General features: G+C 35.6%; 1 protein-coding gene across 5 annotated transcripts in view; it reads left to right on the top strand.

The window, feature by feature from the left end:
* Positions 1-14,982, top strand: part of LOC118183484 (uncharacterized) — a 201,543-nt gene that overhangs the window by 22,616 nt on the left and 163,945 nt on the right. For all 5 annotated transcript variants that reach the window (XM_085821728.1, XM_085821725.1, XM_085821727.1 and 2 more), the window contains exons 3-4: positions 5,959-6,115; positions 6,568-6,687. In XM_085821728.1, coding sequence (XP_085677854.1) covers positions 5,959-6,115; positions 6,568-6,687 — 277 coding nt within the window. The remainder of the gene's footprint in view (positions 1-5,958; positions 6,116-6,567; positions 6,688-14,982) is intronic.

Consider the following 14,982-nt stretch of genomic DNA (forward strand, 5'->3'; position numbering starts at 1 on the left):
CTTTCACTCAAGATTATTTACTTCAACTAATGTTTTAAAAGGATAGTTATTAAAATAAAACCAAACTTTTTCTATGTTGAAATTGTACATAAACATTTGTAAAGATGCATTGCGTGTCGTTCAAATTGAATAATATTAAAGCATTATTGTTAATGCCATATCCTTTCTGCTTACCTTAACATCTCAACTATGCTCAATGGGATTCAGGTCAGAGGAATATGACAGCCAATCAATTTAAAGAATATACTTGAAGGCATTAAAAGGAAGCACTGTAAATTTATAAACAAAAAATCTGAATCCATAGCATCAGTAAAGAGCCTTACTTAAGATGCACAGCGTGAATTAAGTATTACCTCTTGCGTGCTAACAGAAAGCCAGAAGAGGGTATTTTTACGATTTCTCACGAAATAAATAAATAGCCACCAACAGTGACTTTCGCAAGTATGGCAATGGATGATTGCATTTTTAGGCTTTCTCCTGATGAAAGTAGATCAAGAATTACTATTTAGAGTAAACCAGGATTCATTTGTAGACAGTGCGTAAGCCCAGTTATCTTGTTTATTGATACCATAGTCACTGCATACAATCCTTTAAAAGCTTCTCTTCTAGAAGATGCAGAATATGGAACTCTACGCAATGATGATCACAGAAATTCTATGCTGTTGAAGCTGTAGCTGTCCTGGAGGAAATCAAAGGCCGCACCATGAAACAGTTCAAGTATCGGAAAATGTCACAAAGGATCTTGTTTGGGTTAGCCGTACTGTATTTAGCTGCCGCGTTATCAGATTCGAGATCAAATCTTAATGCCGTTTCACGTCGCCAAAAAATCGGTAACTCGGACGCTGCACTTCCCATCAGTGTTAATAGATGGCGACACGGGCAAGCAGCAAAGAATGAAAGTCGCGAAAGAGAGTTTATGTCCCGGAAGCATACAAACATTCTGTACCGCGCCACGCACATAGGGAAAATCTATCCTCGTGACTGGATATAGCTTCCGATGACGTCATTTCCTCTACGCTTAGGAACGCCTTAACTTTGCATGGGCTTCAGGGAACACCTTTATACCGTTTGTTTACATTTTGATAGCAGTTACCGAAAAGATTATTACGTGAGTTGTACTTTTGTTACTATGAGACTACAATTCCTACAACACTACAGTATAGTGAATTTAATATAAAAAAATGTAGTGATTTTTTCCCCTAAAGAGTATTATTTCTTCTTGTGCTATCTCCGTAAATGCGTATTAATATTAAGTGCAGATATTTTAATGAATGCATTCTTAATTTAAAAACCTTCATATTAAAGGTGCTGTGATTATTAGTTCATTATTTCATGTTCATTATATATCCATTCTCTGCAGATGCAATCTCCGAAGGCATGAGACAAGTCAGTTACCAAACGCGACGTTGGAAGGTAACATGTTAACGTAGTAAATTCACAATATTTATAATCAGCCTGAAAGAGTAAAATTTATTTTCCAGTTAGACTAATATAGGTTTGAAACAGAGAAAGAGAGATACGTATTTTAAATTGAATAATATTACTTTATGAATATTGCTCATTTTTTAATGTATAACATCTTTTGTATCTTTGCTTTAAAATAGTGTTTGTCAGAGAAGGAAGTTTCTTTTCTTATGCACATGTATTAAATTCAGCCACAATACTGAATGCACTTTTTTCTTAAGGCAACAGAATATTAAAAATGGCATGGAAATAACATTTACAAAGGAAATATTTTCTGCAAAGTGAAATGAACAGAAAGCAGCAAAATAGCAATAATAATAATATACCTACTAGCAACACATTGGATTACAGTTGGATCGAAATCGTCGTGTTTTGGTTTTTGCACTAAATTCTCAACCATTTATATATTCTCAACCATTTATATATTCTAAGTGCTTAAAACTGCTTTTGGTATCAACAGCATCTTTGAAAGATCAGCTAAAATTTTTCTTTTCAAAGAAAACAAACGATAATTTTCACTCATACTCTTCATTCAACGAAAACAAAACAGAAAGAATCCCGCCTAAACATCATTTACGCCAAGAGAAAATGATGTCATCGGAAAGTATGTCCAATCTTCTTAAGGCAACACAATATTAGAAATGACATGGAAATAACATTTACAAAGGAAATATTATAGGATAAGTAAATATTATATGATAAGCAAGTAGGATTATTCAGTCGAGAGCTCTTAGCTATTGAGTAGTCCAAAGCAAATGTCCAGCTCGTGCCAGCAGCGACAAATAAAGATTTACAGATGCTACAATCCTCCTTGGACGACCTTCACCAGTTAGGCGAGGAATTGTTTCTTTGAATAAAAAACATTTCCAGATTCTTAGCTCATGCTTTAGGAAAATTCACGTGTTTCGAAATGACGAATTGTTTCTGAACCTCTTGAAGTCCACCAATCACTCGCCGCGTCTGGCTTTGATCTAAATTGTGCCTTTCAACAACAGTATGTGATCGCTTTCAAACTTTATGTTTAACCTTAAGATACGTGCTAGATGTCAATATGTCAATTTTTTCCTTTTCATAATGACTCTCGTTTGCCTAATTTGTATAATTTATGCCTAAACACCAAACTGCAGTATGTGTTGCTTATAATTACCATATAGAATTATACCTAATAGAATTTTAATGTCTTTATAAAGTGGTGTCACTTTTATAATTATTCTTTAATTTTGAGCACCAATGTATTATCGCGCATTCTTTTTTAATAGAATTAAAGATAAATTGGATATATTTTTAATGCAATAGTAATGACACTTAATTACAATACACAGAGGAAATTGCTGCATGCATTAATATACTTTCATTGAAAAATACATTACTGTATATGTAAGCAATAAAATTAATCAAAGCTGTTTAATCGTATTAAACACTTTATCTTCCACCTACATTACGAATTAATTCTTTTGAATCTTAAATAAGATGTTTTATTAACAGCGAATACTGTGCATAAAACCCAAATAATACACGCAATTAATTGTAAACTCATAGTCAAATAATACGATATTCCGGGGAGATAAAATATTTTCCACCCATCTTTACATTAAATTGAGCACCATCATTTGCGGAGAAAGGCTGATAATTACACCAGATTAGGATAGTTATCTCTAACAACATTAATGCTCAATTGAACTGTAACAAAGATACTCCTTTGATGGATACTACAACTATAATAGCAGTTTTCAACTATTCCAAGTAAATCAGCTAAGGTACCAGAAAACTGAGTCACGTAACTCCCTACCCTGATCAAGCCAGATAGTATTACAACAAATGCAAATCAACATTAGAAACATAGCTAGCTCCGTGGAATAGTAACTGGACTGTAAAAGCAAAAACTATTGTAATGTAAGCTTATTACTATCCATTTTGCATGTACTTGTTAAAACTAATGTTGTAAAGCAGTTAAAAATAACACAGAAACTCCAGTGAATGTGTAACTGAATTACAAGTTTACTGTGGTTATCTTAGTAACAGTATCGTAAATATGAAATCAAATAATGTTTAAATGTGCACATAACTGTTATTATTATATCTAAATATCTCATGTAAATGATACAAGACAATGTTTGTAATTAACATATCTGTGCTTATATACAGGCCTTGTATGCCCATGTATTATTTATATATGGAAGAAATAATCCCTTCTGCTAGGATGACTATTAACACTGTAAGACTTTTACAACAAAGTCAGGTCAGTGGTTATCCCAGGCAGCGTTCAGCACCACCAATTTGTTATTAGAAAGGAATATACCGTTCATATTTCTGAACTTCTAAGTATTAAATTAAATGGATTTTTAGCCAGTATAGACATGTTTCCAGTTGCTTAACCTGCACTGATTCTCTCGCTTCCTTGAACCCCTAAAATACATCATCATGTAATAATATTATTGCTAATATACAGCAGTTTCTGGGGGATTTTGAGGGAGAAAGGTATTTCAGTGTTTTTTACATTTGTAAGCGGACACGCAAGAGAGAGAGCTAATTGGTTTGCTAAGAATGCAACTAGAACAGACATTAATGTTGATGTAAATATTCCAAAATAAGCAAAGCTAAAATGATTGAACAATGGAATAATGAGTATATCACTTTTAATACGGAAGATATTACAAAAACATTTTCCCCAACTGTTTTTGATATAATGAAAGATTAAAACTTACTGATCAATGTTAATTTATGCGATATTTGTCTGGGATTCACGGTTGACAATAGCACAAATTAAATTTTGACATTTTCCAGTTTGTGCTATTGTGATATTGGATTTCAGCAAAGTGTCTTCCACTTACTTTCTGACTGCCCTTTGCTAAATGATGCAGGAAATGCATTAAAATCCAGAGGACTACTATTTCATCTAATCTGTTTGGCGAACATATGGGTGTCCTGAGTAGAACAATGAGTTTACTTTAAACTATGTCCGATGAAATTGTAGAAGATAAGACAAAGATGGGAATACACTGTTTATTTTTCACAGCTTACAGCTGCTTTTACAACTGCACTTTGGGATACAAAGACCAGTACTTGTAGTCTGAACGTAAACAAATAAGAACCACAAACTAACTAAATTTAAATAAGAGCTACACTCAAATATTTTACTAAGACTATTAACGTGAGAATTGGCCTTTTAATCTTTACGTATTTAATACGCATAAATGCGCGAAAACTACAATACATCTTTAATATCAAGAGGACTAAATTTCTGGCCTTAAAGACGGACAGCAACTGACTGAAAAGCACGCGTAAAATAAGTCTCTTTCTCTAACTCTAACTCTTCTTCGCTAAAAGCCACAACTTAAACAGTTAACAGTTTGCAAGCTCAATTTGCATACTAAAACTAACCGCGTTTATTCTGCCCGGAAGTGGAAAATAAGAGCGGACAGTAAAGTTTTAAAATAAAATAAACGTTAGTAAAACTTAAAATCCTTATAACCTAAATGCCATAAATCTGTTTCTCTGACTTACCTTCCTTTTAATGACTTTGTTGATATTTTGAATGCTAATCTTATTTTGAATGCTGTTAATGATTTTCTTTGTATGTTTTTAATAATATATGTTTAATTTATTTGTATTATTTAAAGTTGATGTGATTTCCTTTACTTAAATTTTGTAAGCCTTCTATGATACTTTGTGGTGCAAGAGGAAAAATTTGTTTTCTTTTAATAAATGTTTTGACATTAACGACACAAAACAATAATGATGTGTCTCGCTGAATATTCAGAGGTTTTTAGTTACACTATATACCAGATTACCACGATACTTAGAAGTCAGAATATATAACGAAAGCTTATTACGATTATCGAAAAATTTAACAAAGGTGCTATCCTTTGCAAAAATCTTTAAGAGAAAGGTTTTTGTGAAGATCGCGTGATATTACAAGATCCTGGAAAAATACTTGATATCTGAACTGTGGTTTTCATGCGCAATGAGTATAAAGATTTAAAATAAGAAGAAAGACAATGAATGTGAGGAATCTCGGAGACACATCAGAAAAAAGCTCTACCGAATTATTTGAAGCAGCTGATTATGAAAGAAAACAGAATAAGCACACAGATATTTCGTTATATGCAGGTTACTGTTGCGAGGAAATTCAGTATTAATGACATCTCAATGCAGATCATGTGAAAGATACAAGTACACAATGTTCCAGATTGCCAGATCTATCTCATGTTTCAGCTATGCTAAACGATTTGCTGCTTCAGGGCTGGCTTGAATAGTGAAATAATTCAGATTGTGTCCAATGAAGGGTAATGCGACTATTTAATAAGAAAAATGTCATAATCATCTGGGGCATGTGATAAAATGTTACAGTTAAATATTTGGCTTTTGTATAGCAGAGCACAAATAAATTGTAAGGGAAAAATCGTACATTCAGTGTTAATGGACATTAAAAAAATGTGAACTAGAATTTGAAGGAAACAGATTCTAAGTTGTTTTCCTTTTTTTCTTTTTAAGGACTGTTGTTACAGTTGCAGTTTGGGTATTTACGTCGGCTCTCGAAGAATACCATGTACTTTTCAAAACTTTCGTTTCGGGGCACCTTGGGACGAAGTATTTTTAGAATGCTGCGAAGGAGCATCATCTGTTCAAGGGATCTCTGCTTTACCATCTGGTGAGTGTCTCACAGTTTTATAATCAGTGTCCTAGTGAATGTGATTACTGAATTCTGATAAATGCATCGCGAGCTTGAGTCAGCTAAAGACAGGGTAGACTAACTATGTGGTTGTATTTGGAAATTTTGCCGTTTTCGCATAGAATTGCGATAAATTCTGTCACCTTCTTAAAAATCAGCATTATTTAATTACATTATTACTGCGGTAGGTGTGCTATAGCTGATGACAAGTGTATTTTTGTAAATCAAAACGTTCTCTTTTTTATAGAGTGGTAATTTTATCTTCAGAACTGTATTAAGTTTCTCTTTGTCAACAACAGAAATCTATTCATGAACTAACTTTTAAAAATCTTATTTTATGTAAAAATTTAGACATAGAGTTGTAAAATTATAATCTACAAAAATTCAAATTTCTTGTGAATTTATTGATTTAAATCTTCATGTCTTTGAAGGAAAAGGTCGTTGCGATACGAATAATCCGTGCAGTCAACGATGTGAAGATATAGGAGATCAAGTGCTGTGTTCCTGCTACCCAGGCTACAGATTGGGAGCAGATCTTACGTCTTGTGAAGGTAACACACCTTTCTAATACATGCTTCTGTTTAGGATACGTTTATACTAATATCTTCGTACTAACTCTGATACAGGAAGTGTACGTCTAACCTACATACGAACTCTTTCCAAAACGTTTTGAATTTTATAATAAAACGCTTCATGTGTCCAAATTGGCGTTAGTTGTCGGTACCCCCAATAAACTTCTTTCAACAATCTTGTTAACCGTCTCATATATGCACATACCTCACAATAAAACTTTAGCGTATTTCCTATGTATCATCACGTTATATTTCTTGGTTAAAGAGCTTGCACAGCATATCTTGTTATTTTCAAGTTGGATTAATGAGATACATTCCGATGACCTCATTGATCACGTGACTTATGTATACCTTTTGTAAACAAACAATGCAGGTGACTTCAGAGATCACGTGACTTATGTACAGCTAATGCAAACAAGCAAGGTCATTCTTCCTCTTCATCTCTTGCGGAAGGTATCTCATTTCGGATTAGTGCATTTTAGAACTACGTCAAACTTAAAAACTTATTTATAAAGATACATTAAATGACGAATGTTCATGTTTTCTCAATGCATTGATTACTACAAGCTTATTTCAAAAGCTTTGAGTGATCAGTGTAAGCTTACGCGGTGACCACTGCTTACGCCTTATATAGTTTTATGCATGGTTAAAGCAATTCATAGATAACTGACAGCCAGCCAATGGTGATATTATTTCAAAATGGCCATTGACATCTTTTGACAACAGTAGCGGACTCAAGTTAGAGAATTGTGCATTAAAATCATCAACAGATTGATGATAAATTTGAAAATTGCAGTATTTTAACTGCATCATTACCGTCCAGCTTGTAATAGCGTGCGCTAGCTACTCATCTTGATGAGAAATGTGACTTCTGTAAGAAACAATTAAGATGGCTACTCCATTCAGCAAGAAAAGAATATACTTGTGTATGCAGGTTTTAAATCAGCATTTAATTTACTTTAGCAGGTTTTTAGCCAAATTCTTCAAAGGAATACTCGTTAGGAAGAATTTCAATAAGCACAATGAAGATAAAACATTGCACCTACAACTACGCCGTTAGTCACAGGAAATTCTGCTAAACTGTTGTGGTATTCTATAATCTGGCTTGAACATATGTGGCAGAAACCACTGGATCTGGATTTTGATCGACACTCTGATACTGGAGTTTTTATCTGCATGGAGTTTTTATCAGGAGATAAAAAATCGCCATTTAGACCTTCACGATAGTTCATGAAGCACAATGTAATCGTACCTTACAACCTGAGGAGAGAAAAAAAAGCAAGGTGACAAAGTCAGCATTCGTGTGTACGAAAGGTCTCCGGCATGTGGTGTAATCGAAAATAGTTCACTGCGGTTTCACTTCATTTTTTGAAAAACTATTTACAATGAAGTGCAATAAAACTACAATTTTTGGCATCGAACTAATTCAAAATGTTCTCAAATATTTTTAAAGCCTGTCTTTTTTAATGTCTAAAATATTTTAAAGTCTTGAAACTTCAGACACACTGTTTGAGGACCCTTTTTTTGAGCTATGGGGACACTTGTGTCCAGGTGGGCTGAAGGGAGCCTCCAATTCTTACACTGTTTGAGGAAACGGTAAAGTCCAAAATCAGGGTCCGAACGCTAAGTCAGTTGGCAGTAGAAACAGTCTCTGTCCACTGGGACTACGATCATCACATCAGACTTTAATAAAATTTATCACATGCGAAAAGGCTTACGGTTGATTATGATACTGATAAATATCTACGGCTAATAATGAAATAATCTACGGCTTCCATGCCTATTTCTGATTTCTGCATAAGAGCCTTTCTTAGTTTTCTTGAATTTTTCGAAATCTTTAGCTTTTGCGTAATGTAGTTTGAAGCTAGTCTATAAAGGATGTTTCATTAGCATTTTTTGTGGTCTTATTCAAAAAGGAATTGGCGGTTTTTGAGTTTCCAGTTTTATTTCCTGGAAGGGTGGGAAAATCTTCCTTATTGTAATTAAACTTTGGATTGTTTTCGCGTGAAATATTGAGTGTTTTTAGATTTTTGGGGTATTTCTTGTGTTAGGAATTTTGTACTTAGATGATTTTAGTGCAATTACAAGGTGTGGCACACACGCACACACACGAAAAAAGATACACATAGAAAGAAAGAGTGAAAAGTGTGTAGCTTGGAAAAAGAGTGGAGTTGGCAACAACTGTTTTGGTGACGTCATCCCACACACCTCCTCTATCCGTGCCGTCAGTTTCGACTTAACTGATCACGCCAGTTGGGAGTAGTGCGTCATTGAGTGAACATATGAAACTGTATTCTGCCGGGAAAAAAGTCTAATGTAAAAACCGAAAAGCGAATCAACATCAAGTTTCTTGTGAAACTTAAGAAATCAGCCACTGAAGCATTTCAGATGTTAATTGAGGCTTATGGAGATAAAACTTTGTCTCGTGCACGTGTGTTTGAATGGCATTAGGCAATTTTCAGGGGGAAGAGGCAAAGCACACATGTCAAAATCAAAATTCAAGGGAATGTTAATTGTCTTCTTCGACATTAATGGAACTGTAATGATTGAGTGGGTTCCTAGTGTCGGACTGTTAATCAACACTACTACACTGAAGTACTAAAAAGACTTCATGGAAAAATTAGGAAAAAAAGGCCACAGTTGTGGAGTCATGAATAGCTGTTGCACCAGGATAATGCACCCGCTCATACAGCGCTATCTGTCGAGCAGTTTCTAGCCAGCAAAAACATTTCTGTGATGGGGCATCCTCCTTACTATTAAATTTGACTTTTGTTTATTTCCTAAAGTTAAATCTTGCTTAAAGGGAAGCCATTTTACCTCAGTTGAAGAGGTATAGGCAAAAATGGAGAATCTCCTGAAGGGCCATCCAAAAACCTCGTACCAGAACTTTTACCAGTAATGGCAGTACCGAATGCAGAAGTCTATGAATGTTGAAGGAGACTACTTTGAAGGGAATAATGTCACGGGGAACTGATTCTGTAAGTGATTCTGTTTTATTGGACGTCTTTTTTTTTTTGTGTGTGTGTGTCATATCTTGTATATGTGAAATTGCTGTATTTTTCTGTGACATGTAATATAAGAAAAATCTAAAAGAGACAAGCTATGCCGGAAAAGTAAGAATACAGAATATTGCATTAAACATTAAATGGGTATCTCGGTAATTTGGCGAGATATTGCCAAGCTGGCAAAAGTTTTGGTGACTTATTTTGTTACCAAATTTGGAGAGAAATCCCTAAAAGTCGCCAAACCTGCCGACATTTTGGTTCGGTCCCTGTATCACCGTAATAGGTATTGTAACTGAATAAATGTAATTGACCACTATGTTAGCTGTAACCGTAATTCGACCCTCGTATTGCCTTCCAGTCATTTCGAGAAGCAGAAAGTACTAGAAATACCTCGGCGGCCGGGTGAAAACTATATAAGCCCGGAGCGAGCATCTGCTCTCAGTTGTCGTTGTTATTGTTATTGAGAGTTGTTAGTTCAGCGTAAACTGAGATACCTTCGTGTTAACTTTCTCCTTAAATGCGCTTTTCATTGCGTTTTGTTTAACGTTCTTATTAGTTTGAAGTGTAATTATTGGTTGTACTCTGTGATGCTGTAAATACCTGTACGAGTATTCCTGCGAAAAATTCCAGAACTTTAAAGTGTTTCTTTCGATAAAATAAATTTTATTAACCTATCATCGGATCTGTGTGCGTTCATTATATTACTAACCCGCACTCACGCAACCTTTGTAACTGGAAACATGATTTACTTCACAGAGAGCTGGTAGTGCGCCCTTGCTGCTTTTCCACAAGTAAGTTTCATCTGCGCGTGCATATTTTAAGCATCATTCCTTACTGTAGCAGGGCGAAGATGTGTGACCGTAGCGCTGGCATTTGTGGCATTGCAATTGCCTCCTTTCAACAAGAACATCTAACTCACTATTTGTAGTAATATGGTATATTTGTTTTTGGTCATTGTTTCTTTTGACTTCAGCGAGATAAAATGGTAAGAGAATCATTTGGCTCTTTCTAAATCTGGTTAACCTCCGCATCTTACTTACGAGAAATCCTTTATTTTTTAATTTTTCTAAAATGTTTTAAATATTCATGTTTTTTGGTAATTTCTTTAATACAGCTTTCATGGAGTTATCAGCATTAATTAAATACATGTCGGAGGGTGCTTCTTGTTCTTTAAACATCTTCGTTACTGTTCTAGAATCATCTGAGTTAAATTCTCGAATCGTCATGTTTTCTCCTTTTATGTTCCCTTTGATTTTTTTCAACTCCTAGTTTTTTTAGCAGTGCTTTTAGTTGTATTGAATTGACTAGGTCGATAGATATACACATAAACACATTATAGAATAAATGCAATCGTTGAAATTTAATATGTTTATTTACTATAGTCACACTCAGACGTTACTTTAGAAAACACGTACCAACTCAATTGCATTACAGAAAGGAATGCACAAATTTATATCACTGATGAATTATCAAATCGTTGCCACATGCTCGATACAAATATTATAATAAAACCTAAAACGATGTATAACAGAAATTAAACAAATTTTAATTAAAAAGAAAAAAAATCTGAAAGTTTTCAGATTTTATTAAGCTCAAAGGAGCCTTTTTTTAAACGTTTTGTGTCTTAACCCTTATTTATTAAATATCATATTCTTTGCACTTAAACCATAAAATTCAATTCAACAGCAATATTACAAATTAACTTAAAAAGAGCGTAAGGACGATCAGCGTCGCTTACAATTAAAACGCATGAACTAGTTCTAAAACGTTTTCTCTGTCTGAGACAGACTGGCGCGTTATTTTTCTGTTATTTTGCAACACCAGTCTACTTCCAAATCGGAAATGATAACTGGGAGAAAATTACCTTTTTTCTCTGGTTGGGGTATTTCAACATCAGAATCAGATATTTCCTGTTGCATCTCATCTTCTTGTTTTAAATCTTTAAAGTTATTCTGATTAAGATATCTTCATTGTCGGATTGAGAGAGATTTCTTTTATGAGTTTTTCTAGGCATTTTAAAACACTCTGAATTTGGTTTTTAGGATTTTTTCTTACGAATTTTATATACCCGATTCTCCGGATAATTTCTGCTCTAAAACTTCCATGGTGCGAGCGCAAGCGGGTTCTTTCAAAAGATCAAGAACAACTTACAGTTTTAGTATTTGTTCAACAAGAAGTTTCATATCACCGCCGTTGATTATATTATCTTACCAGGGGCCTGATAGTTTTGGGTTATACTTTCGGTACCTTCCTTACACAGAAGAAGTCCATCTCGTGGCAAGCCACTAAACTTAGTAGTAACAAAATGACTCGTCATGTCCATCAATTTAATCTGCTGTCCAGGACTAATTGCGTTTTTCGAATCGATCTCCATTACGAAAAACTACCGTTCACTAAGGTCCTGGCATCCATAATGAAAAGTAATACTTACGATGAAGTTTCAATAAGGATGGAGAGCTTCGCGCTGCGTGTGACCTCGATGCTTCTCCAGATTCGAATCAAATACCTTCCAAAGTTGTTGCCGCGATTAACATGCGCTACGCATGCGTGGTTGTTCCTTAGTCCACTTGGATGCCGCAATTATCATGCGAAAAAACACGAGATGCTCCGGCTCTCTGATGTAATGTCGATGCGACACATGACGATGAAAGCTCTAAATTAATGAGCCCTGGCCGGGCATAGAGGTGAAGGTAGGCAAGAGGGCGTGAGCATTGCGACGTGATAAGCAGCATTTCTGTTGCATTTCATCTGATTGTTCAGTGAGGCTCGCAGGTTGGTATGTACTATCACGTAATGAGGAGAAGTCATCTAATAGGATCTTGCAAACATCTCGAGTTGCTAAAGCAAAATACATGAAAATTCAAGCTAAGAGAAAGTTAAGCTATGTACAATATTTACAAAAATTTTCTGAAGTTTCAGAAAAAATTCATTAGCAATTACAGTATCCGTATCAGGTGGGAATGTTCTGGTTCAGCATATGAGCTCCATAGGGTCGAAGGTAGCGGTCTACGTTAAGTAACTCATAATGAAACGTTTTCAAGGTTTCACAGTTCATGGATTTGGAGAAGAACCGCTCGTTAGTCTTTCTCAGGAATTTGTCGATATAATCAAATTTAAGTCAGAGTGAAGTTTAACGTTTCTCACATAAAAATGCGCATCTATCATTATTCTGAGAAATCTTACATATATCCTTGTCTGTTGCAATCGCCTAGGCAGGAGAAGCATATATTAGGATGGGTCGGATGGTAGAAGTATAAATCAATTTCTTCTTAACCAGATCTAATCTGGATTATCTGCCAATGACTGGGTGTAGGTAGCTCATGACACAGAGTGGTTTTTATTCTAATGTAATTAATATTTGAAATGTTGATTCATGTGAAATGTTGATTCATTAGAACTCCGAGATATTTTATCTTCACATGACGATGTAGATGGGTACCGGCTTTCCGAAGAAAAGCAGGTTGCTTTTGAGAGCAGCGTTTCGTTTTTCCTTTCTGATAAACAGGAGCTGAGATTTGTGGGGATTAATGGCTACCTTCCAGCAGCGGCAACAATCTTCGATCATAGGAATCTGTTTTTACAGTTTACAAATCGCATGATTAATGTTGGCCGATTTAACAGCTAAAGCTGTATCGTCAGCGTAACACACTAGCATGTATCCACTGTTTGGAGGCTTGGGGAAGTCTGCCACGTAATATAAATAGGGACTCCGGCCGAAATGGGAAATTCACCTGAGGTGGCTTTTCCATTTGATACATTGAAGTTCGATCTGACAGAAAGGAGTACAGGGGCAGAATAAGTTCTCGGTCGAATCGCAGGTCAATCAGTTTACAACTGAGCCCCTCAAGCCAGACGCGGTTAAAAGCTTTGGCCACATCAAGCATAAGGAGTACAACATTGAGCTTTGAGTGGAGCGCAGCTCGGCAAATTCTTTGATTCTTACAAGCTGCTTGGCTGTCGATAGCTGCTGGCGGAATCTAAATTCCTCAGGCGGAAGTAAGTGAAAATATTTCTTCATTCTATGCAGGATTATTCTTTCGAAGATTTTTCCTAGCCCAGGCAAAAGGCTGATAGGGCGGTAACCCTCAGTTTTACTGTGATCTTTGCCAGCTTTCGGAATCATGATAATTTTTGCTTGCTTCCAGTCCTTACGAAAGTACGAATTGAAGAGACACGCATTGATGATGGAAGAGAACTTGGTGATTGTGCTAAGTGGAAAATTTTTGATAGCTGAGTTGGAAATTCCGTCTTTACCAGACGCTTTTCTAATTTTAAGGCGTTTGATCAATTCCTTAATTCCTAATTTTAATAGTTGGGATGCTCTAGGCTGTAGGATCATTCAGCCAATCGCAGACCTTGAAGAGTGTGCTTAATTCTGACTGGCTGTCAGCAGGCCAAAAGCTGGGAGAGAACTGCTCTTTTAGATATTTTACAAAAGCTTTATATTTTTCCTCATTAGAGACGAAAATGTGATCATTAGTGTAAATAGGTCTATTGCAGGAATATTTCTGTTTGAAATTTTTAATCGTGCTCCAGAAGGATTCATCAGTGACACTTAAACTTTCCATTCGCTGTTCGCAGAGATACTGCTTATGGATTTTGATTAGCTTCTTAATTTCCCTGTTAAGCTTGTTGATGCTTCGTTTGATGGCAGGGTCCCATTGTCAGGATGTATTACTTATGAAGCCAGTTTCTTTCTTGAATCGCATTCCTGATGTGCGCAGGGAGTGTGAGAATTTTTCAGAAGCTGATACAACTTCCGAGGCTTCCTCAAGCGCTTTCTGTATTGAATTAGTAAAGGTTTTAACAGCATAGTCAATATCATTTTTAGTTCTTTAACATCCTATTTCCGGAGGATTATCCGAGAGTAAGTTTTGAAAAAGTGTCCAGTCAGTGACTGCTTTAAGATCACGTGACTCAGTTTTGGAGACTACCAGTACTTCACTTACTGGTACGTAAACAGAGCTTAGTTCGTGTTTTACTTCCATCGCTGTTGGAATATTAGTTGTAATTAATATATCCAAGATATCCGAATAAATGGGGTTGCCTTGGCAATAAGTGTATTCCTCTGGTACATAGAGCTACGGGGGTTGTTCAGCACAAAATTGTGGAGAGTATTTCCGTTAACATGGCTTTTTCTGCACAGCCAGTCTCTGTGTTTGGCGTTAAAGTCGCCAGCAGCAATGACGAGGGTATCCCCTGGTAGAAGTTCTACTGGATGTTCAAGCGAGAGCTTGCTTTACACATTGTATACTGCACGAAAGTCGAT

This window comes from Stegodyphus dumicola, chromosome 8, assembly GCF_044657685.1.
Source record: "Stegodyphus dumicola isolate Sdum_Otavi_A_Nest chromosome 8, ASM4465768v1".
In the NCBI taxonomy this organism is placed as follows: Eukaryota; Metazoa; Arthropoda; class Arachnida; order Araneae; family Eresidae; genus Stegodyphus; species Stegodyphus dumicola.